The 26,706-nt window shown below is 40.7% G+C and overlaps 1 protein-coding gene across 1 annotated transcript; it reads right to left on the bottom strand.

The window, feature by feature from the left end:
• Positions 1–884: 884 nt before the first annotated feature.
• RRP1B (ribosomal RNA processing 1B) lies at positions 885–26,571 on the bottom strand. Its single transcript, XM_075519537.1, has 16 exons — positions 26,436–26,571; positions 21,801–21,883; positions 20,826–20,883; positions 20,017–20,102; positions 18,948–19,009; positions 16,604–16,733; positions 15,024–15,088; positions 14,375–14,538; positions 13,712–13,806; positions 12,786–12,883; positions 12,269–12,288; positions 11,696–11,821; positions 10,164–10,900; positions 6,190–6,336; positions 5,368–5,434; positions 885–4,243 (listed from the first exon to the last, which is right to left on the bottom strand). The coding sequence occupies exons 1-16, from the start codon at positions 26,566–26,568 to the stop codon at positions 4,053–4,055; spliced, it is 2,262 nt and encodes a 753-aa protein (XP_075375652.1). The 5' UTR covers positions 26,569–26,571; the 3' UTR covers positions 885–4,052.
• Between the last annotated feature and the right edge of the window lie 135 nt (positions 26,572–26,706).

The following is a 26,706-nucleotide window of genomic DNA, read 5'->3' as shown; positions in this document are numbered from 1 at the left end:
CCCACAGCTAAACTATAAATGGGGATTTCCACCCGACATCGTTTCTAGTGAAAGCACATGCAGCATTAATTTACAGTTGTATGCGATAACTATGGTCTTCAACACTGTCAAAACAGACTGCTATCTAGAAACTCAGCTGTGTGCATTTTTTTTAAACCTGTAACAAGAATGTCACTTTTACAGGACTTCATTCTGAAGGAAATCTGTTTTCATTTTACCTGACAATTTTTGTTTTGATTTTACTAGTGCCACTGCTGTGGATAGGTCACTTTTCTTTGTCTGAATAAAGTTTTTTGCATTTCTGAAAATTCTGCGCAGTTGCTGGGCCTGTCAGTACCCGAGATGGAGACGCAGTACTCTGTGCGGGATTCCTGTATGTACATAACTCCATGCGGCGTGCTACTGCTAACGAACATCTAAACATCTTTCAGAGTGCCCATATCTTACCTACTTTGGCACCTGCACAATTACATCTTTCAAGTACACCTCTCACCACATTATCACTTCAATTACCAATTTTAATTGTCAAGGGATGACTGCCTGTGATCTACTTAGTTTCTCCTGAGCAATCTTTCAGCTGCTGGCATCTACTCTATGGCCCAATTACAAAGGTCAGAAGCTCAAGGTGTATGAACAGGTGTATCCTATCACAACCCTACTCACTTCTGACTTGTGTCTGAGTCTTCATCAGTTTTGGTTATTTATACAATAAAAATAAAATAAAATAAAATAAAATAAAATAAAATAAAATAAAATAAAATAAAAAGATTGAGAGAGCACATGCAAGCATGCAACTTCCTTTGTACTTTCAAGTGGCCCCCCCCGGATGCTACCCTCCCATCTCCCACCCCCCAAATGTACAGATTTACCTGAAATACAATGTCCACAAAAAAAGATGGTTTATTGGACTAGACTAAATGATGTAATGCTTAGACACTGAATTTGTATTAACAATGCTGTTGCAGAAGTACATAAAATGACACATGGATTTTTTTTTTCTGCTTGTAATTAAGTCTAAGCACAGGAAATAAATGACAAAAAAGGCATTTGATGCTTTCCAAGTCACATAGCTTTGACAGACTACAAAAGATCTTGCATACCCAATAATTTAAATATAATTTCAACTTTTTGCCTTGCTGAATTAATTTTGTGCTTTTGAGTTCTCTTGAAGCTATAAAGAATTATAAACTATTAGAGCTTGTGAAGTACAAAGTTGATCAGATTCATAACAAAAATGTAGAGACAATCATTACAAAATACTGTCCTTTAAAAGGTATGCCACATTAACTTACTTTGACCCAGACAGAGCATGACTGGCAGCTGCAGAGTTGGAATAACACTATGAAAAAACCTATGAAGCGACATCAAGCAGGTCAGATCAGTTTTTCTTTTCTCTTTTCCTATCGATACATCTCTCCTTACAGTACCATTGTGCCTGTGCAGTGGATATCCCAGATGTCACATTTACCTCTCCTTTTTTTGTCTTCTACATTTATCGGGATTGTCACTATCCAAATATTTTGGGCAATGTATTCAATTTAACCCAACAATGCTGATTAAACTGCATTGACAGTGCTTGGCTTTTGTTTGTAAAGTTGTCCTGAATGAAATTCCAGACACCACTGAAGACAATACACACAACATACATATATTCACAAAACATTCCACTAGTTTCATGGCACAGATGGATTATGCATGAATCCCAACAAGCAATCACATCACTAAACTTTTCTATAAAAAACCAACTGCCATTTCTGCCCTCTGCATTTAGCACTGTGGGCAACAACATATTTGGACAAGCAACAGGTTCAATGGATCCGCAACCAATAGAAAAAGATCCAGACAACCATTTAAATACATTTCCGTAACACGTTATACGTATTAAAACCAAACCCAAACAAAACCAAACCCCAATGCCTCCTGATCCTGGATTTTTCTGTGCACACCAGATCCACCTGATTGTTTGCATCTATATCCTTAGAGGAGTATGGCATCTTCAACCTAATGCATTAACAACCATGCACATACAAATGCTTTTATGCATATTCCACAAGAGACTTCTCACGCACAGTACAAGATAAACAGTACAACATATTGAACAGTCTTTGTTAAATCCTACTTACCATCGTCTTGTCAAAAAAATGTATTATGCTAATATACAATGAGATTTTTTAAAAAAATAAGTGAACAATAATTGCTCAAACAGCAAGTATCAGATGTATTCTCCAGAGTTCTTTACTGATCAGTCAAACGAATACAAATTAAAACAAATCCAAATAAAATTCAGTCCTTCACTTTAAACGAGAGAAGACAAGCAAAATGACTTTCTGACAGTACCACAAACCATGGACTGTCACAAACTTAACGCAAGAACTGGCACAGATTAGAACTGAGCAACCAAGACCAACCAGCAATCTACAAGTACACAAGTATTTTGAAGAAATTCTAGATGAGCCTTGAAAGAGCAGTTTCAATCCAGTTGCTTACGGGGAGTGATCTGGCAGAGGTCAGCACCAAAGACTGGTAAAAAGTAATATCGAAGTATGCAAATATATTATGTCACAAAATTTAATTTTGCTGGCTGAAGTAGCCAAATGTTTACCAGTTACCATATGGCAAGGTAATGAAGCAGACCTACCCTCTCTCTTATAGGATCACAGAAGTAACTGGTGGGAAGCTTCATTAATAGCTTTGCTTTGGCACCAGTTTGTGCTTTGAAGCTGAGCTCTAATGTAGAGATCTGCTGCAAAGCCTTTGCCTTATTCACATAAGCAAAACTTTCAAAGAAAGATTTCAAATCTTCCAACCGTATAAAAAACATTTTTATTTTCATTTGCTCTCCCCTTCCTCACAGTTCCCCCTCAGAATACATTAATGGTCTCTCACAGAAGTACACCTCATTCTTTACCAAAGAAGCAAAGAAAAAACAAAACATGCACAGTAGTAATAAAATATCCAAATAAAAACTTAACGCAAGGAAATGCTGCAGAAAGAATTCTTCTGGTTCTACATCAAAACCAAAACCAAGCTGTCTGGGCTGTAAAGTTTTACCCTGTACTGAGAGGCACCAAAGCTTTTAGAGAGAGATGTGTGTCCTAACCAAAGACGCACTATACTGATCTAACTCACTCTAGGACAATCAGAGGTTCATTCATTGAATGAGATCCGAGTTCTGGTAAAATGCGGTGACACCAGCTGCTAAAGTAGAAAACTAGAAGTCTTGTCAGACCTTCAGGAAAGACAGCAGTGGGGGTGGAGGGAAGACCTGGAAATAGCAAAGATTTCTCCCGTGCGAGAGCATTACTTCAGTTACAGTAAATAGAAGAAGGCAGCTTACAATATGACAAGTGTAAGCCAGCTTTGGCACTTGTGTTACTGAAAATAATGTGGTGACTGTTCCCAACTCAGCAGGCAACCAGCTGTGAAGGTTTATTTGCAACAGTGACCACTTGAGCAGCTAGGCATTTCTTATCCCAGGGAAAGCTTGCTTACTATCTGTAAAGCTACCCAAGACCAGGTGTTATTAAACAGAGACATGAGGTAATCATTATTTCCAGAAGAAGATTTAACAGGATGCCAAGGGTGACACACAAAAAATGATGGGGTAAAATTTTAACATACGTGAACAACTAGGAGGTTTAAAATCTACATTGTCTTTTTCCATTTTAAGCCCTGTCCAATGAAAGACACTTAAATTGCATGAAGTGCAAGTTTTCTTAAACTGACTCAAAAAAAATCACTGGAACAATCAAACTCTGAACATTTCCTAATTAAATGAACAAGTCTCTCAGGAATGACATGGGCAGAGACCGTACTTTTTGTAGACCAAACCTGAGCAGAGATTAGATTTTGTTTCTTTTCTGTAAATAGACAAAACAAGTATTTCAATATACAGCTGAAGTGGTGTCAAAATAGCGATGACCCAGGTCACAATCAGAATTTTGTATATACAATTTGTATTAACTTAAAAAAATAAAGAAGTTCAAAATACCTCCAGAGAACATTCTAGGTTAGCAAAATGTCCTGTACAAAAGTAGGCCACATCTGTTGGTTTAAAAGAAGTCCATAGCAGTTGGTTTCTTCTTAGCTGATACAGTAAATGGTTTCTTCATTTGAGGCTCTCCTGCTGGGGTAACTGTGGGTGACTTCAGCACCCCATGACGAGGTTTCTGTTCAGGATTGAAAGCCACACGGGAGGGTCCTTCTGGGCTCACTAATATACTTTTGTCAGTCTTTTTAAATTCTGTTGGGAAAAAAGCAAACAAGTTAAAAGAAATACAACTCCTGGAATAATTGGGCCCGTCAATCAATTGTGGAATTGTCCAGCCCTGAAAGTCTGCCTTAGATGCTTAAGTCCATCACTAAGGATCAGAAGCCTAAGACTTAGAAAAAAATGGAGAGATGGTGGTGAAGCACATCTCTTACCAGAGCTCCTTTGAGAATGGGGTCTGTTGCAATCCATAGAGAGGCTGTGAACCATTCCCTATGGTTTCACAGACCACTGGAGACTCTGGGCCTACTCCTCAGAAACAGGTGTTCCAGCTATCCTAACGAACACCACACTTTAATTTAAAAGATGATGATGGGTAAGAAGTGGCTCTACTCTGACTGTTAAACAGCACTGTTCTAGACACTCTTGGTTATCCCTTCTGCTGGCAGGTAGGCATTTTCTTCTCTTTGTGCAGCTGTGTTATATTAACATAAAGACATATAGCTAAGCCTACTATTCTCCATTGGAACTTGGCCTATAGCACACTGCAGAGAGTTAAAAAAGAATAGCTAAATGAATACATGGAATAAACTTTTATGCTACAGCACAAGACATTTATTTATCAGGGAAAACACTGTCTGCTTACATTTGGGATCCAGAACGGAACTGACATTTATCTACTCGTTACCATTAATAAACCACCAGGCAGCCAAGATAAAACTGAAACTTTGCTATTATACAGCCTGAGCTCATCAGCATAGCAGCACCTTTGTCTTGCGAAACAGAAGTGATTAATGAAGACTGAAGTGTATGCATTTCCCTAAGAGGTGCCCTGCAGAACAGGCGGCTCAGGAAGGAGAGTTTGTTGCTCTGCTGCACTGTTTTCTATCTATAAGGCTCCATCTGCAAGTCAGTAATGGAGCACCCTGGAATCGCACAAGTCTAGCTGTTGGGCCCAGTGCCCTAAACTTTACCATCTCCTCTGGACAGGAACTTGAGGGTGGTTTATAAACTGCATACAAATATTGAGGCAAAAAAGGATCAGAATCATCCTTTTCTAGAGAGGTGAAGAGTATAGGTGTGTATGAGTGCGTACAGTTTCCCCATTCCTCGGCTACAAGAGAGACTGTGGAAACACACAGATGTATTACACTCACCAGCAGTCATGTTTTTATTCAAGCCAAACGTGACTTTTTTGGAGCTGGACGACTGCAGCTTGTTCAGCTATAAAGCAAAATAAAGACATGAAATAAAATAAGATTTCTGAGGCAGTGCTACGAGTTCTTTTACGTGCATCCCATCAAAACTGATGCAAAGCAGCCTACTTCCTTCATTTGATTTAGAACTCCCCCAATCCTCTAGCACTGACCCCTGCTAAGACAGCACTGTTTTTCTAGCCAAAAGCAAACGTATTCCATTTGTAGAGAAATCACATATGCTCCCTAAAGTCATTACGTAATTCAACAACAAACAAGAAGATATTTGTGTATTAAATACACTGGCCCCACTGCACTCAGGCCTCAAAGTGCAAAGAGGGCTTTAAAAGATACTATATGTCAAAAAGATTTAGAAAAGAGGGTAGTCTTTTGAAGCTCTGTACTGTTGCCAGCCTCCACAAATGGGAAGAAGTGGAGGCTCAAAGTCCTTTAGCAAGACTGAAAGTCAGTTTATGCTTTTGCTTTCTTGTGAAATGAGCGGGTTCTGAATGGTGTCCTTTCAACAAGAAGGTATTTTTGAAAGCAGGGGGGAAGGAAGAAGAGACTTTAAAGATGCCTACAACTAATTTTTCTGAAACTCTGGAGCCATATGTGACTGTCTACAAGGAAATGAAACAGCATTTCCAGTTTTATCTGCCCGTGTTAGGAGACTAACCCAGAGTGGAAAAGACAGCATGAGTGAGGTCATGCCCTTTGCTTGGGCAGGTAGCTTGGGAAGAGACCTGTGCCCAGATTCAGCTGCCATCTGTGAGACCACGTTACCTGCATGGATGCCCTGGTGGAAGAGATGGTGCTTCTGGCTTTCCTGAAGAATACTGGCTTTGGTAAAGTTGATTTTTCAAATTTTACAAAATCACTTCCTGGTTTTGCTTTCTTTTTCTTTAATGGTGATAGAGCAGCACTGCTTTCCTATAAAGGAGGGAAGGGAAAAAGTGCTCTCAGTACAAAAGTACTGTAGTTAACTATACCTACTACAGTGAGCAGTGCTCAGAGCTTACCACAGGCAGCTTCTGTAAATATTGCCACAGCTGAGAGTGAGCTAGTTGGTATTCACATAAGCTAATCATCATGGTTAATTCTCAGGAGTTAATTTTGCAGTTGGCATGACCTAAAACAGAAGTTTAAGGCAGGTTCTGCACAGAAATAGGAAGGTCATTGCAAAGCAAAGAAGAAAGAACTTGTAATACATTTGCCTGGCCCATCAGACTGCAAAGAAGGATGTTTTCTTTATGTGCATGAGGCTGCCTTACAATTGACCCAGCTCTCCTGCACACAAGCACTGATGGTTTTTTTTTTTTCTTGCCTTTAAGCAAAATCTTTTCTGTCGTACCTCTGGATGGATAAGATACGCAACTAATGAACAAACTCAGCTTTAGGCTAAGATGGAGACTTTGGAGAAAAAAAAGTGGAATATGAAGTCTGTGTACACTCTCAGAAATCCGGCTGGTGTGTATTGCTACTAGTTTGCTGCCTCAAATTCATACTGAGTATTGCCATTTAAAGCAATCCTTCTCTCCAGCACAAGGGAATTCTTGGGACCTGTACTGGCAGTGCCACTAATGAAATGCACCACTCCAGAGCTTTCCAACCTATTGCCTATGGGCCCCCCATATTTGTGGACTACTGTAAGGGGAAGTTCAGCTATACTTCTCATCAACCTACAGATGAAATTCCTAAAGCAGTTCGCAGCTGTGCTGTGGAAAATGTCCAGGGATATGGCCTCTTTAATTTGAAAATCACTTCTGCTTTAAATAAAGTGAAAAAGCATAAGTCTCTTAGCTTTCTGAATTCTGGGAACAACTGTGAAATAATCATAGAATCATAGAATCATTTAGGTTGGAAAAGACCTTTAAAATCATCAAGTCCAACCACTAACCTAGCACTGCTAAGTCCACCACTACACCATGTCCCTAAGCACCTCATTCAAACGTCTTTTAAATACCTCCAGGGATGCTGACTCAACCACTTCCCTGGGCAGCCTGTTCCAATGCTTGACAACCCTTTCAGTGAAGAAATTTTTCCTAATATCCAGTCCAAACCTCCCCTGGTGCAACTTGAGGCCGTTTCCTCTCGTCCTATCACTTGTTACTTGGGAGAAGAGACCGACCCCCACCTCTCTACAACCTCCTTTCAGGTAGTTGTAGAGAGCGATAAGGTCTCCCCTCAGCCTCCTTTTCTCCAGGCTAAACAACCCCAGTTCCCTCAGCCGCTCCTCATAAGACTTGTGCTCTAGGCCCTTCACCAGCTTCATTGCCCTTCTCTGGACACGCTCCAGCACCTCCATGTCTCTCTTGTAGTGAGGGGCCCAAAACTGAACACAGTATTTGAGGTGTGGCCTCACCAGTGCCGAGTACAGGGGCACGATCACTTCCCTGGTCCTGCTGGCCACGCTATTTTTGATACAAGCCAGGATGCCATTGGCTTTCTTGGCCACCTGGGCACACTGCTGGCTCATATTCAGGCGGCTGTCAACCAGCACCCCCAGGTCCTTTTCTGCCTGGCAGCTTTCCAGCCACTCTTCCCCAAGCCTGTAGCGTTGCATGGGGTTGCTGTGGCCCAAGTGCAGGACCTTGCACTTGGCCTTGTTGAACCTCATACAATTGGCCTTGGCCCATCGATCCAGCCTGTCCAGATCCCTCTGCAGAGCCTTCCTACCCTCAAGCAGATCAACACTCCTGCCCAATTTGGTGTCATCTGCAAACTTACTGAGAGTGAATTTGATCCCCTCGTCTGTTTTTTCCCCTTCTCTCCCTCTTCCTCCCTCTCAATATTTGAAGCTAATTCTTTGGGGGTGTGTGTTGTCTTTGAAATCAAGAATCAAAACATGCCCCTCATGATTTCTGGGCACAAGACTGGTATTACATATCTAAAACCAGGAAATAAAACAACATGTTAGTTCTCAAGCATTGAAAACAAAATTAGCAAAGACTAATTTCCTCCGCATTTGTGCATTTTAGCTTTACCCTGCTCATTTCTTTCTTATACCAATACTCTCATTCTCCTCCTGACTCAACTCCCAACTTTCTCTCCCTGTCTCCGTCCCCCTGCACCCACCGCACACACACATATATGCAGAGCTACCTGGATTGGGCAAGAAACAGCAAATGCTGTAGTTTCTTTGGAATTACACATGGGAAGAGTGGCCCGCTAGCCCATGCACTGACTGGCCAGCCAGCCAACAGACAAGTGCTAGGGTCATGCTGCTCTCCTTCCGTCAGTGGCTACACCAATTTGTGCCAACAACTAATTTCCATGAAGCTTGCAGGAACTTCATCTTAAATCTACTGCAGGTCTTTGAACCTGTTGGTCAGTTGCAGCAAAGTTCTACAAATGGAGATGGTGGTGGCATAATCATATTTTCTTAGAAACTAAGCTTTTATAGACAAAGAAAGATGAGGTATGAAACACGGAATATTTAGGCAAAAGGAGACAAAGCCAACGGTTCCCACTTGGGAAGCCCTACAGTAAGAAAAACGCAGTTTGCATACTAGGGAGAGAGAAATGTTTTGTTTTTTTCCTCTCAGTACTTTATAAAAAAAAAAAAGAGAAAATGTCAAAATTATTTTAACACTATTTCAGCAATGTTTCAAAATGCATTTTTTCTCCCTTGAAGGACTGAGTGGTTATATTGAGTTAATATATGAGCCTATATTAACTAATCATACAGTTTTAAACTTAAGTCAAACAGAGGTGAATTGATAGGCTAGTAACATGCACTTTTTAGTCAGAGGAAGATGGAGTTGTTTTGTATACTGAATCTCATTTATGCTTTCTGAATTTTCTTTCCACCAAAGTGAGAATGTCAGTAAGACTTCCAACAAAATAATTGAACCCCTAAATGTTTCAGAGTGAATATACACACAGAAAACGAGCAGTTAAAAGAATTTCAGTGGCAGGAGAGGAAAGAACCCCTGCACTGTCTCTCTTAGCCACGCTACCAAAAATATACAGTGCAAAATGCCTCTTGACTCTCAAACTGTTGAGTAAAATCAACCCTATTCTACTCATTGCCAAGAAGAAAATGGGGGTGGGAGGCAGAGAGGGGAAAAACTAGCTTCTTCCCAAACTGCAAGACATAAATTTTTGAAGCAGACTACAATCATACCTTCCTAGCAAAAAACCAGCATTTTCTTTTAAAGAAACTGGACCATTCATAAATGTGATCATATATTCTCTGTTTGTTCTTTCCCCAAGTAATTCTCCGATAAAGCACTAACAATTTAAGATGGAAAAGTGAGCTAGCACAAGAAGCCACTATTGGAATTGCTGAGGGTAATTTCACAAGGAGCTTATACTACTCTAAGTGTGTGCTGCTGCTGAGAAAGGGATATTCCACCTTCCCACTCTCATCCTTTTGCCAAAACGTGCCCTTTGTGAACATGCTGTAAGCTCAACCAGAGACCCCATGCAAAAGAATAATTAACCCAGGGACCAAAAAAAAGAAAAAAAGAAGAAAAAAAAAAGACAACACCATACCCTAACAACCCAAGCTTCAGCTAGATGAGTTCCTTCAGCTGAGTAGCTGGCACAGGCTTTAGTGTGGTTGCACAGGAAGGTGTAAGACCATGGCGGTGGGTGTGGATTTCTGGGGAATTGAGTTATTTTTGGTGACAATGCATGATGACATCAGCATGCAGCCTGCCCATGAAGCCCCACACTCAGAAAGCTAAAGCCAAATTTGCAAATGAGCCTGGCAGTTCATGAAGAAGGCAGAGAAAAGAATGAGATCTACATACCCCCTTCCTGCTTTTCTTGCATGCAGTCTCCAGAACTCCATTGGCTTCGACAGAGTTTAACACCTCTTTTACTTTTCTCTTCTTTTTCAAGGTTGCTGTTTTCTGGCTGGAGACCTTCATCCCTTCCAAACCAATTAGCTTTGTCTTCAATTTGACCTTTCTGGAGGGTACAGATTCAGAGCCTGCATCTCCTGACAGGGTCCCCAGCAAGCCCTCCTTGTTGGCCTTCACATCAGTCTGCTGCAAAAGGGTATCCCCATTCACCAAGACAGCCCCTGCTTTCTGTTTCTTTTTCACAACCTTAGGCGTTAACAGTGTGACAGGTGGGCTCACATCCTCTGCCTCACTAGTATTAGCTGGTCCATTCTGACACGCTGGATTTACAGGAGCATTTTGCACTTTTGTATTCATTTTCTTCAACTGACTCTTTTTACTCTGTTCTGCGTCAGTCGGACTGTTCTGCGCGGAGATACTGTGATTTTCTCTGGTGTCAGTTGCTACATTTGTGGTCTCATTTGCCTCATTTACTAGCAATTTCTTTTTCTTCCTTTCCTTGTTATTTTCTGGCACCTTTCCCTGGCTAAAAACATTAGATCCAGATGTTTCAGCTATTCCCTCCTCACAATTTCCATCAGCTGTTCCAGAATCAGCACTTGGGCTGTCCCTCTTCTTCCTTTTTTTCCTCTTCTTCTGGGGAACTGATGCCTCCTTCGCACTTGACATCTCTTGTTCATCCTCTAAATCCACCCCAAAAAGAATGCCATATAACACACGTGAAACACAAAGGTACTTAAAGCAACTGAATTCTATTCTATTTTTTTTCCCTTTCTTTTAAGATAGGCATACCATTTTTCTGCTATCAGCCAGCACAACAGTTTTACTATTACAGCTGGTCAGGACATTACATTCCTCTGATGCCTGGCCTAATTAATATTTTGCTGATCTTGCCTTGTCACAGATAACATCTAAGCCATTCCCTGCAGTAACCCTATTTTGTATAGTAATATTGCTAGAAAAAGTTGTTATTACCCACCTGTTAAGCCCATCAGAAGGGCAACTCAGGGGTTCAGTAGTTTGGTGAGATATTTTTGGGTATGACTGGGCTTGTGCCATGGCAATATATGCCATGATGCTAGAGATACTTGCATGTGGGTCTCAGTAACTCCCTCCACCTTTCCAGAAACATCCCCAAATTCCTATATTCTAACAGTCACCCTATTTTAAGGGGACTGACATGTTTCTGTTTTCCTACAGTAAATGGAACTGCTCAATGGAGCAATGCAAACAACTGCTTCCGTTTCTGCTTTTGACTGAAATTTTTGAGGCGATTCTTGCCTCAAAATTGGTAACAAAATTACCACCACTTTCAAAGAGACCTTAATTTCACATTTAACCTTCACTGCAACGTGATACAAATCAGCACATCCTGAACAACAGGTTTGCCTTCTTCAGATCAGCTTGTATCTGATACTTTGCCAAATTACACAAGTGACTGCAGATTGTCTCTCTTCCACAGGTTGATCTTGCCTTACCGTCTACTTTTTCCAACTTGTTTTTCTCCCAGGGCTTGACAGCTTTTTTCTTTCGCCTTCCCCTGCTGAATTCATCATCATCTTCATCTGTAGAAACATCTTCAGGAAAATCCTGGGGGAAGATTCCTGTTGAGGAGGAAGGATAAGGTATCTGAAAACTAACAGTATTTTCTATTGAACAGTTTCTATGTTTCTAGTTCTATTTCTATGAACAGTTATGCTGTTTGTCTACAGCATAACTCCCACAGAAAGAAAATCAACTCCTTGTTCCTCACTCAACCCAAAAGAAAATCATACAAGTGATTCCTATTTGTTTAAGTAAAAATAATCATCTTGCATTTAAGGACAAAGTACAGGGTTGCTCAAATTGTGAAGGGGATTTGGCCATCTCACCAAAAACGTGTAATGTGTCTTAATGAAATTTAAAAAAAACCCACAAAACAGTATCCTTGAAATACACATTAAAAGAAAAAAAAAAAAAGAAAAAAAGATTTGCAATACACATTGTATGGGAACATTATATATCCTTTAACGGAAAGAAACTACTGTCTCTATATGCTGCTCAGTCCTTACCTTCTGCTAAGTCCTGGAACCTGGAGGTGGAGTGGAAGGGAGAAAAGGAAAAGCAAATTAGTATTACTGGTTTAGTACCAATAATAATACTAGCAGCATAGTGTCACTGTACTTATTATAGTTTTGTCAAAATAGGAACAACATCTTTTATGCAGGAAGTTACAAAGAGCTCATTCCAGAAGAGATCTGCCTCAGAAATCCAAAAACTCAAACCAAATCACTTAAAGTATTGAGAAAAGAGCAATTTAACACTTCTCCCATATCTGTAATTTGCATGTCACAGCCTGCAGTACAAATCCACCCAGCGTAGATACACTTCAGCTAGCTGCAGTTGTCTAGTACCAATGAGTACAATGAGTAGCACAGGCTTCAGGCACCTTATGCATGTTATCCAGGGCTGTGAGACAAGCCTGCTCTCGTGACACCGTCATCAGGACAAGGAAGGGTGGGAAGAAAGCAAAGTAAAAGTTGTTTAGGACAAGGTGGAACACGCAAGGTGTATTTCAACAGAACTCACTTTTTGACCAGCTTGTACAGACGCTTTCTGTTAAGGGAAGGTGTATTTTTCTTGCTTGCCAATTCAAAGAGTTTGTCAGCAACAGCCTTATAATCAAACTGTTGGAGGAAAGTATGATACAGCTTTTCTTAGTTAGCTTATTCATGCAAAATAACCCAATGCAACTTGTTATCCACACTTCAAGTAGCATACACATCCTTTAAACAGCCACTTCCTTTAAACCCAAAGTATTTTTTCTCTGTTGAAATTTATACATGTATACTGACTTTTACAGATGGTTGCTTCATTAACAGAACAGTTAAACTCAGTATCACTTTCTCAAACATTACTTTAATTCTTACTCAAGAGAGAACCCAACCAACTTCAAAGCTCCCGCAAATATTTAGCTAAATATCAGATTTAAAGTGTGACATGTCCTAATTCTTGCTTAAAACCCACAGATGCATGAAGCATATCTACCTGCATGTGTGTTTGATTGGTGGATCTGTCAAAAACACTATACTGCACTGGAAGAGTGTCTAAAAAAACCCAAATTGCAACATGTTACCCTCTCTCCCATGTATTCCATCATCCACTACTTTTGCTCTTATTGTCAATGAAACTTATGCTGATTGCTTCACCACCCACAGTGACTTGGCTTTTGCCATACATTTTTGAACTCCTGAAACAGGAAGGGAGGAGCAGAAAAAAAGAAGGTATGGGAGAGAGGAAAGAAGAATTCAGAATTTAGACATGGATTTATCTTCTTATCAACTACTCACAGAGTACACATTACATAAATACCACCTTACATTAAACCAGAAGGAGATTAAAATTTTGTAATGTGTTTATCCAATTAACACCCTTTACTTCTGTACCTCTTGACAGGGATAGGAAAAAAGAAAACAGCAGGGGAGTATCAGTAACAGAGCAAGCAAGCCACAAACCTGAAGAACAGCCCCGATACCATCATCAGCATTTTCATGAACATCCTCTGTTTTTTCAGAGCTGTGTGCCGATTTTCTTGACAAACATCTGTCTGCTATTATAAAAAACAGACTGAATATTAATGTTTAGTTTGTAAAAACTGAGATAGCACACACTACTCTGATAGATGGAAGATCAGGTGCATTTTTCTTCACGCGATCTTGTGAGCCTGGACTGATTTAACTACTTTATGTCACCATTATGCAATACACAACTTTGGCATTATCTTGTGCCTTTTAAAAAATTGCCTCTGTACCAGAGTACATCTGGATTGAAAACCTTCCTGCTCAACTTCTTTAAATTTTTTTTTAAATGTAAGACTCCCACAGAATGCCAAAACCTCATCTTCTTCAGAAATGTTTTGGGCATCCAAGAGCCAAAAGCCAGACTGGGTTATCACCTAGCACTGTTGCAGAAAGCTGTTATTGCCTGGTTTTAGAGAGGCCACTGATTTTTGCAGTCATTTTGTTTAAGCACATGTGAAGGGAAGAGAAGAAAACACAATTATCCTTACAGCACCTTGAACATGTGTTTGACTGGTTCAGAGCAGAAATGTATTTTTAAGAAACAGATTTTTAAATCCTAGCAAGTGTTACCAAGGCCATTTAGAACTCCCTCCTCACCTTTGGTTTTAAGCACTTCTTCATTTTCCTGTTTGTCTTCTTCAGACACATCCTCCTCATCACTGATGCTACCCAGTTCTTTCATTAGGTCCTCGATGGCGTAGGGGGACTGATCCACAATGACCTCAAAGATACCAGTGGCTACGGCATGCAGCACACATCGACTGTGTTACAAGAGAGCAGGGATGAGAGTTGAAATGCAGAAGCATACACACCCTCCCCTCTCACATTAAAAAAATGGAAATTTGAGGGATACAGGGAAAATGGGCAAGAAAGAAAGTGGAAGAGCATCTAGCGCTCCAGATGAGGAAAGTGAACCTGATACTTCCTAAACAGCAGTCGTTTAATCCAAATAGAGTCCTACCAATGTTCCCCTCTTAAATTTCACTGCGCTTATATGCTGCTCTGTATCACCAAACCAACTGACAAAGGTTGATATAGTTCGTATAAATCCATGAAGAGTATCTATAGCTTTGATAAACACAAGTTATCTTCAAATGACTGTGCACATTGTTAGTAAAATATCCTTCTTTCTTTACATTCTGAAGTTATACTATGACACTTCTTCAATCCATTTATTACCATGTGGAGTGGTATATGCAGAATTTCTTAATTCTTAAAAAACTATTTATCCTTTCATTAAACTTACTCCTTTGATTTGGCAGCAATTTTGCAGAAAGGTTCAATGAACTTGAGGTTCTGGTCTGCTGTGAGCTGTATTATTAGAAAGAAAAAAAAGAATTAGTACAGTAAATATTGTATGTGTACACTCAAATTCCTTGAATATTTGGTGTAGGGGGATCTTCTTTAAGAAGTTAAGTCAAAGTCTTTCAGCATAGTGTCTAATTCCAACTGGGAGGAGTATCCAGTGACTTTTTGTTACCAATGCTACCACTAACTTCCAGATATTCCCTGGAATCATTATAAAAATGTTGACTGCTTTGCAAACTTTAATCTACTGAGTACAGAAATATAAAAAAGCGTCTTATTTTAGATATTTCAGATATGAGGCAGAGAAAACTTAAATACTTTTGTGCTCTTTCACAAAGAAGTTCTGTAGCAGACATGACTAAGATCTGTGTTTCTCTTAACTGGACCGCTTGGACCAAAACACTGTCAGTAGTACTAAAGATAAAAATCCTTCCCTAAATTCAATTTATGAGCATCAGGTGTGATTTCAAATAGTCTAGGGGACTAATTCCCCGTGCTTCCTGTGAGTGGCTTAGCCATGGAATGAGGGTTTTGTGACTGTGGAGCTGCAGAAAGTATTTGGGCTCCAAGTGCAGGCACTTCTCTTGTGCAGACATCTTCTCTCTCACACTCCACAATACAGAACCACAAAAGCTGCAGGCAGGATTGCTTTCAGTACTGACTGCAAAGAATACAAATGGAAAGTTGCTAACAGCTTCATCCATTGCAAGGAGATGTATCAGATGCCAGAAACGAGAGGAGGTAAATGAGCAGAAGCCTGGAACGAAGTGTGGGGCAGTGGGCAGCTTGCCCTCGTGGAGTAACAGGAGATAGACTCTTTGGAAGAAGTTCAGCAGCAACAGCTGCAGTAACAGGCTTTCAGTTGCTGCAAAACTCTGCAGCACTGTAACATCAACCAAAACTAAGGGCAACTAAAACAGCAATATACAGCAGAGAAAGACAGATGTCATCAGCAAAATGAACAACAGGATGTAGAGGGTAAATTGCTCAATGCACAGGCAACAATGTTTGAAGCCAGCAATAAGCAAATAATAGACAACTTAAAAGCTCACTTTCTTCCTCTACTTAGGTGTATTATACAATCAGCCAAGGCTTTATGTCAGTTTATACAATCAGACTTTATGTCAGTATTATACAATCAGCAGGCTTTATGTCAGTTTTTGCAAAAGCAAAGACTGGCAAACATGTTCACACAAAGGAAAAGATGCTAAGTCCTTTCTGTTGAAACAAACAAATGAGAATGGTATAACTTTTCCATCACTATTTCCAGCCTCAATTTGGACCAGTATACCAGTACTCAGGAACTTGAGAGAAACTACTGTATTCTCACCGTCTACACTAAGACATGAACAAAAGTAAAACTGTAAATTGTAATAAGTCACTTTCTTCATGCTTATTCAATGTTGTTATGTCACATTTAAAACTGTTAAAACATAATCTAAAAATTGTATTTCTTCTAAAACGCTGCATGCCACAGTTAACATTAATCAGGAAGAAAATTACAACATATTTTCTAACCTCCTTTGCACCAACTTTAGCCAATTCATCCAGATAGATATCAATGAAATGTAACTTTATCCCAGTGGGAGCATTGCTGTCTGGATCCATAACTTCTTTCATTAGCAGCTGCAGGAATAGTTCAATTAGACTGAAAGAGAAAAAAAAGAACAAGATATTAATAGTCAATTGCTCATGTTCTATTTGCTTTGAAAACAAACTCTAGTTATGCACAGTTTTACCAGTTAAAACAGCTGTCCAACACTCATAAGAAATAAATCCAGTGACCAATTTTCACATCTTAAAGCAAACTTTTTAAAAAATCCATCCATAATCAGAACTCCTTACAGTCTAGATGATTTTGTAGCATCAGACAATCCACTCAATGCAGTTTGCTACAGTGAAAAATCACTGTTTTAAAATTCACCCCTTAATTTGGACTGAAGCTTATTATGCCATACGATTGACGGGTAGGAGGAGAGATTCTGCCATTTGAGCAGGGCATTTTGAAGATGCAGCTGTCGCATTCATCCATCTTTGATGGGCAACACATCATACCCTTCCATTTTATGAGACTATTTTCATTTTGGTGCACACCCCAGGATTAAATTTAATACTGATCCTTCTCAAACTCATTTCAACTGTGCAGACTTTGTCTTCGTTAAACCATGTTATCCACTGTCCCTTAGAGCAAAACAATTACACTGAAGAACAGATGAAGGGCTAAGCTAGGCATAAAAAAAATCATCGTCCCAATAGCTCAAGACAGAAGTGACTGAGCTGTGTACAAGCAGGACTGTGGCTCTGTTCAGTTACTGACTTCTGAGTACTAACAAATACTGCTGGAGTGACATGGCTCAAGGAGACATGCTGTCACTGCTGCATTTCAGCAGCACCTGGGACTTTTTTTTGGCCTATCCTTGCTGCCTTTCAGGAAAGTGAAGCTTTGTATATTCCATGCTTTCTCCCCTGGCATTCTGTGGGACCTCCTGCAATTTTGCCCAGAACAAACATTTCCAGTTCCAAAGAGAATTTAAAGCATTCCCAAACCATGAAGATAGTTTCAGTTTTACTTTAATACTCCTTTCTTCAAAAGCATTTTAAAAGAAAAGAGAAATGGAAGACATGCTAGGCAGTTTCTAGGCTCCACCTAAGAGGGAAAGGCAGCTCTTGAGCTCCCTCACTCTGCAAAGAAAGGAATCATGATCTCTTCCCACACTGCCTCCTCTGGGGGTGAAGGGCCTCCAGGCCATCCTTCCAGTGAGGCTGGAAAAAGGGAGGCCAAAGCTCTAAGAAACCTTGTCAGAGATCACCTTGGGTGACCATGTCTCTGCCATGGGAATGTGTGTGGGGAAGAAGGGCTTCGGCTTTACCAAACCTCCTCCCGCACTTTCTGTTCCTGTCACGGAGCATTTTCATCTCTTCAACCTGTGGGCATTTACCCAATTAAAAATTAGGGGAGAACAGAGGGGATGGGGTGTACTTTAGCTTTGCATTCCTTTCTATTTCCACAAAAACATGCCTGTATGCATTCCACATTTCAGAAGGCAAGAGAGAGAAAGAATAACCTTAACACTAGGTTATCAAGCACGTTTAATTAAAAGACTTAAAGCTCTTCATCAACTTAAACACAGAGCAATCTTAGAAGTGGCACAAGAGCTCTAGACGGATCAAGATGACTGCAATTACTTGCCATTTGATAGAATATGGAAGAAATACAAACAAAACCACTGATGTATATGACAAACAAGAAGCTAGTTTACAATTCAGTTCTGTCTTACCAAAAGACAAGTCACCATGATTAAACACAATAAAATAAAAATTAAAAAAGGTCACAGCCAAGCAGAAAAACAACACAACCAAAAAAAAATTCATTTTCTGTATTTTCGGGGATGCAGGTTCCCTGTCTAATCTCTCTACAGGTGATATTCCCTTGATAGCTCTCCTGGCTAAATCAGTCAGATCTAGCAAACTCCATTATAAATTTGGAGCCCTCAGGTTTCACGACTGCTTGGAATACCACACGACAAGCTCCCACATTCAGGTTTTTCATAAGCGCATATGAATTACTTTCTCAAATCTCTGTGAAACACGCACTAAATGGCTTAGGTGAACATGAGAGTTATCGATTGCAGTTAAATATTTAACTTAATGCAGTTAAGTATTTAACTTAATGAAGCATAACACCTAACTTTGTTTCTAAACTACATATCATAAGTGATCTGGAGAGCAAATAAGCCGTAGTGTGAAGACTTCATGACAGCACCATCTATGGAGAAAAAGGATCTATTAAATGAAAATATAGTTGATAAAGGTAAATCAGCCAACTTCTTTATGATGCAACTACATACAGAAATCTGCTTACCTTTCATCCCATTCATTTCTTTTCAGCACTTCAAAGGACTGCCTCAAAATCATACGCATTAGCTGCAAAGTACAAAATTTGTAATACGTGTTGTTCATGAAAACAGATAAAGGAGTTACTGTAAGATGAATAGACTTCTTAGTAAACCTCTTCGTAGCACAACAAGGTGGAAAGCTTCCTCATATGAACATTTTGACAGACTTGTCTATCATGTCAAGCAACAAAAGGATGCTGTGAAGCTCAAAAGACAAACTATTTTCATATCCTAAGCCCTGAAAAATCCATGACCATTTCTACTATACAGCTTTTTCTTGCTCCGTCACCTTGATTTCTTCATTAAGTGCTGCCAAATCTAAAAAACCCCACAGCTTAAACTGGAGACAACAATACAGGACAGATGATAACAATAATAATTTAATTTACTTGAACTTGCACTAAGAGACAGCCATATGTAAAATAGCTACATTAAACTGGCTCAAAACACTTCACTTACTGAAATACCTGGTTTCTGCTAACACTGAGAAACAAAAAACAGCAGTGAATGTGTCTGCAATTAACTTCTTTCAAAGAACAACATGAATGTGATTTTGTTCTTTACAAAGGTAGGTCTTTTAAGATCTTTCTCTCACTGATTTTACGATTTGTTTTAATATAGTGTTTCCTATAGAAAGAATTCTAATAGCTGAATGTACTACAGTGGATACTTTAGTGATGGAAAGTTGGGGTTGTAAAAAGTCTTTAAACAGTCTGATCTAAATAACTGATGTTAATGCAGCGTCCTCTGCGACAGTATTTATATTCCATACAGAAATCAATGAGAAACATCACTACGTTATAAAGGAAGGCAAACAAGAAAGCACTTGCAGCATGACATAAACCATAATGGCTTTTAGATTTGCAGTGGCAAGTGAAAGCCTTTAAAATAAGTATCTCTTGCAATGCCTCAAGAAGATAGTCACTTGTCTTTGCTTACAATATACATAAATGCATGTGCAGACAAAGTTGCCTTCCAGCACACCACCACCACATCTATTCTTGCAGAAAAGATCTACAAGAGAGTTAGTATTACCATATAGTACTTATCAAGACGCAGATTGTCTATCCCATTCCATTCACGGTTCATAGTTTGCCAAAATGTCCGAATGAACAGGTGTCCTGTAAGAGAGTAAGAAAAAATATCTGCGTGTCTGGCACAACAGTTTATTTTGCTGACCTAAAAGAATCTCAAGAAATCACTTCAATATGAGAAAGGGATGCATTTCCCTAGGCATTTGCCTAGTGACAGGGACAGAGCTAGGGGAAGACATGCTTGAGACAGGTACAAGGACAAGTCAATTAAACTTCAGAACAACACAAGAAAAGGCACACAGCTGCTTTTAAAGACAAGTGTAATTACAGGGACAGCTTTGTATCTATTTTGTGTTATATACACACAAGTTGGAGCAAAATATCCATTCTGCACTCATTTCTACCCATGCAAATTCTGGCATTGCCTGAGCACTCTATTTCAAGTGTATTTTGAATACCAGGTGCTTAACAGCTCATGAAACAAGGTTGGGTTTGAGTAGGAAATACACAGAACAAGTAAGTCTATGCAGAATGGCAAAGTAAGGGGACAAGTTTGCTTTGCTAACCACCCTGCAAAGTCTCACCTTTATCACACTGGAGATACAACTCTTCCCCTGCAACAACCAGAAACAAACTGCATCTCATGCTTCCCTTAATGCAATCACACACACCAGTTGGACAAAAAAAACCCCAAAACACCAAAGCAGCACCCCTATCTGGCTGTCTCTATTTTGGCACTGTGATCGCGGCCTCAAAATCACCAAAGGTGAAAGTACCTTATAAAGCATTAGATAATGAAATAGTACTTACGAGCCTCTGTATTCTGAATCACATGGATAAGCTGTGAGATATTGTCTGCAAGTTCCTCCTAAAAGTAAATAAATATAGTTAGTATAGCACATTTCAGAGCTTGGTTTCTTCACTAAACATGCAACCAGAAAACAGCAAGAAGTATGAATATCATGAAACATCCCTCAAAATTAAAAATATTCTCTTAACAGCTGCTTTAGTACTACAGTTATCCTTCCACTGGGATTAGGTCAGTTGTAAGAGAAGATTCAAGGGTATCAAGAGCTGTTCACTTCACCACATCTCTGCACAAATCATCTTTTTGACAGCAGACAAAGTTAAATTAGGAGGAGAAAAATCCCATGTATTTGAATTAACAAATGAGGTAAAACTTTAGGGGTACTGTTTTCATATAGTTTAATTGTGGGTGAAGCTCTCTGTGCTATATGCGAGAGAAACCTTGTTCATGCAAACAGACAAGTGATTTGAAAACTGATTAAGTGAGGTTACTAAGATCAGGTACTCCAAAACTGGTATCTGTTGAATGTAGGGAGATAAACTGGCAGTAGTTGACAAAAGTCAGTAGTAGGGACAAAGTTGGTAGTAGAGGAAGTGCCACTGAATTAACAAAAGAAAAGGCAGTGTGAAACTTTCGAACTAGGCTAACTAAACGTACGTTGTAGTTGCAGTTAAGGGCAACCTGCTGTTACTGCTTTAGTTCCACCAAATCAATGCACTTCGTAACAGTATATATTTCAGTTCTGGTTTTGGAAGGTAAACAGCTACACCTGCCATTCAGAGGGTGACTCCAAACATGATACCGTTTAGGCTTCTGTTGAGTCACCTCTCCTGCACACACCACATATGAGCAGCAGGGGAAGAAAAAAAAAGTGAGCAAAACTCACTAAGGTAATTTTCACCATTCTGAATTGGTATGTCCCTATAGTGTATTTTAGAAGAGACTCACTCAAGCAAATATAAAACCAGTTACTATACCTGTAGCAGAGGTTTATCCTGCATCCACATACAATAGAACAGGCCCTTCCATATTTTTAGCAGTTCTTCCAGGCTGAAGCCACCTACGGTACAGAAGTCTGAGTGAAAACCAAAAATCCCACATTTCCATCAAAATGTTTTCATGCAGTTCCCTCTGTTCCCTGCTTTCCTCTTTGTTTCTGTTATATTCTCTTGGGAAAACGTTGGTTCCTACTGTAAGCACGCTAATTGGAAGGCAGCTTGTAGTAGTTCAGTGATCCCAGTAAGCTTCTATCTTGTATCAAAGTAAAAAAGATTTCAAAGAAATCACAGATGAGATGAATACTAAGATAATTCTGATAAACCTGGCATATTTTTAGCACCAAGTCTGAGAGATATTTTTAATAAGTGCATCATATCTAATTTTGCAACAGAGGTGATGTGCAAATCCTCAAACATAACTGACAAGGCTTTTTTTTTTTTTTTTAAAAACAAAATCTCACTTTAGCAATAGTTTTGTTCCTTACTAGGGGCTTGTTTTGACAGAATAAGCTTCTAGCAGTCAAAAAATTTATTTCCATATTAAAATGCATAATCAAAGAGCCTGAGCAACTATAATGAAAATATTTTCATTGCAGTTAGTCTTGATGTACAGTATCATCTGAATTTTAACAGTAAAGAATATTTTCACTATTAACAGTATAAAAATTCACATTCTAGTCAAAATCACACATTACAGAAGGGAAATACTACATGGAAAATAAAATTTTACTATCAGTAATAGTTGTTCAAGAACGTTTTAAAAACGGGATTATTCATGACATCAAATACATTTCTGGGAAGTAAAATTATAATGGCATACTGTCACAAGGTAGCTACAATAATGTACTACAGCTATTTTAAAATTATGGCTTATTCATTACTTTCAAGTAATTTCAAGAAAAATCACGTTAAAAAGGTAATCATCATCAGTAAACTCAAATTTGCTCCAAAAAGATCACTGTCACATTTGAAAAATTTTCAGGGGTCTGCCAATCAAAAAGCCTGAGACCCAGTGCTACGTCTCAATTGAGTACCTCCTCCTGGGACAAATGATCTGAACGCAGTTATCACTACTGCATGGTTCTGCACTCGGACAAAAAAATAGTAAACATGTTAGTTAAATCGTCTACAGTCATGCTTGGTTAAAAAGAAAGGAAGTAGAGCTAAGTGAAAGAAATATGCAAAACGCTATGTAGGAAACTATGTCTAGTAATATTAAGCATTAATTATGAATTTAACTTAGATTTGTCAGTAATATTAAGATTAAATATGAAACAATTTGATTCACTGATGGAATATTCATTGAAATATTAAAATTAATAACATTTCTTAACAGAATTATATGCTGCGTACGTAGCAGTAAGAAGCAGGCTTAACTTCACACGCAGCACTAACTCTACAGAGGCATCAGACAGAAGGCTTACGTCCAGGGGATGTCTGCTGCTACCTATAAAGATGGCTGAAGAGTTCTTCCCTGTCTAGGGAACACAGACTTCCATGGGGTTGCTTTTCATACATTGAGGGCTTTTTTAAGTGTCCTAGGCAGTCCTTTGTCCATTTGACAAAGGACACTGATAAAAAGGTTTTAGAGCAAGTCTCTTACCCTAGTCACTCAAAAAGTAGTTTCAAGATTGGGTTTTCCATTTTTCAACTTTGTGTGCTCTGCCATCTACAGCTGTCAAATGATAATCATTCAAGCAAAGTTATTTTAAAACCTGAATCTATAGTATTAGCAACCACAGTGTGCAAAACTGAAGGCCTTCTCTACCTTAAAGCTACCTTGAGAAAGATTTTGGTTTTAGTGCTTGGATTGTAACTCTGTCCCCAGGTACAGTGTGAGAGCCTGGATTAGTAATGTTACAACCACTCCCTGAAGACATTCTACTTCAATGCAAGCCTTCTTAGCATTTCTGTTTCGGAGTTATGCTGTTTTGACATTGCTATCATTAAAATTGTTGCAATTTTTCCCATTCTAGATAATCTCCAAGGACCAGATCCACATAGGCTCATTTCAGCAGAAATTACATAAATCCTTTATAGATCTGGGCCCAGCTAAGTGCAGCTCTGTCAGTCAGGAAACCACCCAGCAATCTTTCCTCGTTTACCAAAAGTTGCTTTTATTTACTATTCTTTCACCAAATCATTTACTGATTGTCTCCATAAAGATACCCTCCTATTATCAGCCCAGTACAGCATGCTCTTCTTCTCTATCAAGGTAAGGATTTTAAGAAGAATGAGTTAATACGAAAGAGAAGGGACCACTTCCAAGGAATAGTGTGCTCATCCAAGTTCATCTGCACACACAACGACTTCAGAGCTTCAGTAGTTCTGTGCCTTCTGTAGAGTTTAAGTTCCTGTTGAAAATTAAAAGCTCTAGCTCTTTGAAGAAGTTTCCCCAGCATGACCCGTAATTCAGCCTTAGCACAGACCATACTGAGCAGTCCTGCCTACCTATGAAACATTTGACTGAGGTGAATGCCAGGTGAACTCCACCACCTCTTTTAAAAGTTAGCATGTTCTCAACTGTTCAAGTTAGAACTGGGTTACCTAACATGTGAGCCTCATCTCTCTCAGAACACTGGACGGATATAAGACTGCTTATTAATAAAGAACTTAAAAAAAAAAATCTCTCTCCTGAACATAAGGCTTTCTCTCCAAGTCCAAGGAAGTTAACCTTTGTTTTAATATTACTAGCTTGAATAGTATGTAACAGTAAGTAAATCTAAGAGCTCTGGAAATTAGTCACTCTTGTTTCCTACTCATTTCCATTTCATGGCGGGCTGACCTTAACACACAAAAGGTTCACAACCCAACTGACAATTTCCCTGTGGTGGTTTCCTAATATCTTATGGCATTAGCTTAACCTGCAACCTTTTCCTTCAGTTAGGACACTCCTGTCCATCTGGCAGGCTACTTCCACAAATTTAAAGGAATCTGCACTTTGCAAAGAGATGCACAGAGCACTACTGAACACAGAGAAGCCATGTCCAGCTTACGAAGTCTCCAGAGCTAAAAATAGCTGGGGGCTCAGAAAGAACTTGGGAGGAATACAATGTACACTCACATGCTCTCACTAGTCCCTAGGCATCCCCTAGATCCATGGTAACTGTCAGAACCGGGATAATGGGCCATTTGACCCTCTGGCCTGACCCTGTAAGGCTGTTCTTATGTGCTCTTCGCTCTGTCAAATGTGGCTAATGGGTCAAATACGAGTTGGAAAGGGAAGAGGGTAAAGGGAAGAAATAACATCTATTCCCCACTGTCTTTTCAAGGTTCAACTCAGGTTCAACCAGCATTCCAGTTTAGCTTTTGGGGTGCCAGGTCTAGGCTGGCTCCCTCAAAGCCAAAGGAGTGTGTATGCATAAAGCTCAGTACCACTTTCCCAAATGCTGCAGGAAGGTTTACTAGGTCAGACATAGCACTCTGCAAATCCTCATGACCAGTTTTCCTCCGGCTTTGTGTCCAGCTTGCAACAGAGCGTGCTGGAAAAAGCAGTCCAGAAACATCACAGAACCTTTTGGGCATCTCTGGACTGTGCTCCTTATCACTCCAACAGGAAGGTTTACTGAACTGGATCCATGCGTTCACGCAATGCTATCACTGACCTCATAAGCCTCCTATAAGCTGCGTCCATGAGGAGAGGGCGCACAGGAGGCACCTTCAGGTGCAGGCAGCTTCAGACTAGCATGGCTGGACACAAGCTGTCTCCAGGGGCACGCCTGAAGTGCCCATGGACTGGACTCTTGGTTCTAAGGTGGCAGTACACAGCTCCAAGTAGGATAATAAACCTTGTTGGAAAAAAGCTTTTGATACCGTGAATGTGGAGGTAACAGGTAATCCAGATAATCTGAATGGCTAACAGAGAATTGACTGCAATTATACAAGTGCTGAAACACTCCTGAGCTTTCCTCAACTCCCTCCAATGCTCCTGAACATCACCCACAGAAACAGGCAGCCACCACCCCACCAGGCAGCACAGCAGAAAACAAAACTACACGCTCCATATACCGGGGTGGGTTCAGCTCAGTGCCTTGACGTTCTGTTCCTGGGAATGAGCGTGTTGAGCTACACCGCTCCAATCCCGGCCACGTTAATGCCGCCAGCAAGACCCCCCCCGGGCCAAGCAGATCCTCCCCGAGTCCTCCAGCCCCCTGAGCCGGGGCCGTGCCCCAGCCTGCTCGCTGCAACCGCGGGGAAACTTTATGGGCGAGGATGCGAAAGGCCCTCCGCTCCTCTAAGGGCTGCCGGCAGCGTGCTCGGCGCTTGCGGGGTCACCGAGGCAAACACTTCCTGTGATGAAACACAGGCGTCAAAGCAAAAAATTAAAAACAACAAAAAAAAAAAAGGAAAAAAAACCCAACCAAAAAACCCCACAGGTGGCGGCCCCGCGGTGGCGGACGAGGCCGGGAAGAGGAGGCGGGTCCCGGCTCTCCGCCACACGTGCTTCCCCACCCCTGCCAGCCTGCCGGGGCCGCCGCTTCACCCGCGCCGCGCCGCTGACGGCGCCGGCGCCGGCCCCGGCCACCGGCCCCATCCCGCTACAGCCCCGCCAGCCCCATCGCCCCCAGGCAGCGCCGTGCGGGCCATGCCGGGCCATGCCGGGCCGGGCCGTACCGGCCGGTCGCTGGGTCCGGACGCTGATGTACCCCCGCAGCTTCTTCAGCGCGCGGTCCCGGATGCGCTTCTCGTTGGCGGCCAGCCGCTGCGCGAACTGGATCTCGGGCGGCTGCACGGCGGCGGGAGCCATGGCCTGTCCCCGTCCCTGTCCCGTCCCGCCCGGGCCCGTCGGTCCGCGCCGCGCCGCGCAGAGCCGGGCGCTGCCTGATGGCGTCACCGACACCCCCGTCACCCGCCTTCGCCGTCATCCCAGGGCGGTGCCGTGGCG

Source organism: Mycteria americana, chromosome 1 (genome assembly GCF_035582795.1).
Source record: "Mycteria americana isolate JAX WOST 10 ecotype Jacksonville Zoo and Gardens chromosome 1, USCA_MyAme_1.0, whole genome shotgun sequence".
Classification (NCBI taxonomy): domain Eukaryota; kingdom Metazoa; phylum Chordata; class Aves; order Ciconiiformes; family Ciconiidae; genus Mycteria; species Mycteria americana.
The sequence above is the reverse complement of the archived record's forward strand: the minus strand, read 5'-3'. Positions and strand labels throughout refer to the sequence as shown.

Excerpts from the sequence above, each read along its gene's own strand:
- RRP1B (XM_075519537.1), bottom strand. The coding sequence starts at position 26,568 with ATGGCTCCCGCCGCCGTGCAGCCGCCCGAGATCCAGTTCGCGCAGCGG. Across the intron at positions 16,734-18,947 it reads AGAAATGAATGGGATGAAAG|TCTAATTGAACTATTCCTGC; the intron begins GTAAGCAGATTT and ends TTTCTCTTTCAG. Across the intron at positions 11,822-12,268 it reads GTTCCAGGACTTAGCAGAAG|GAATCTTCCCCCAGGATTTT; the intron begins GTAAGGACTGAG and ends CCTCCTCAACAG.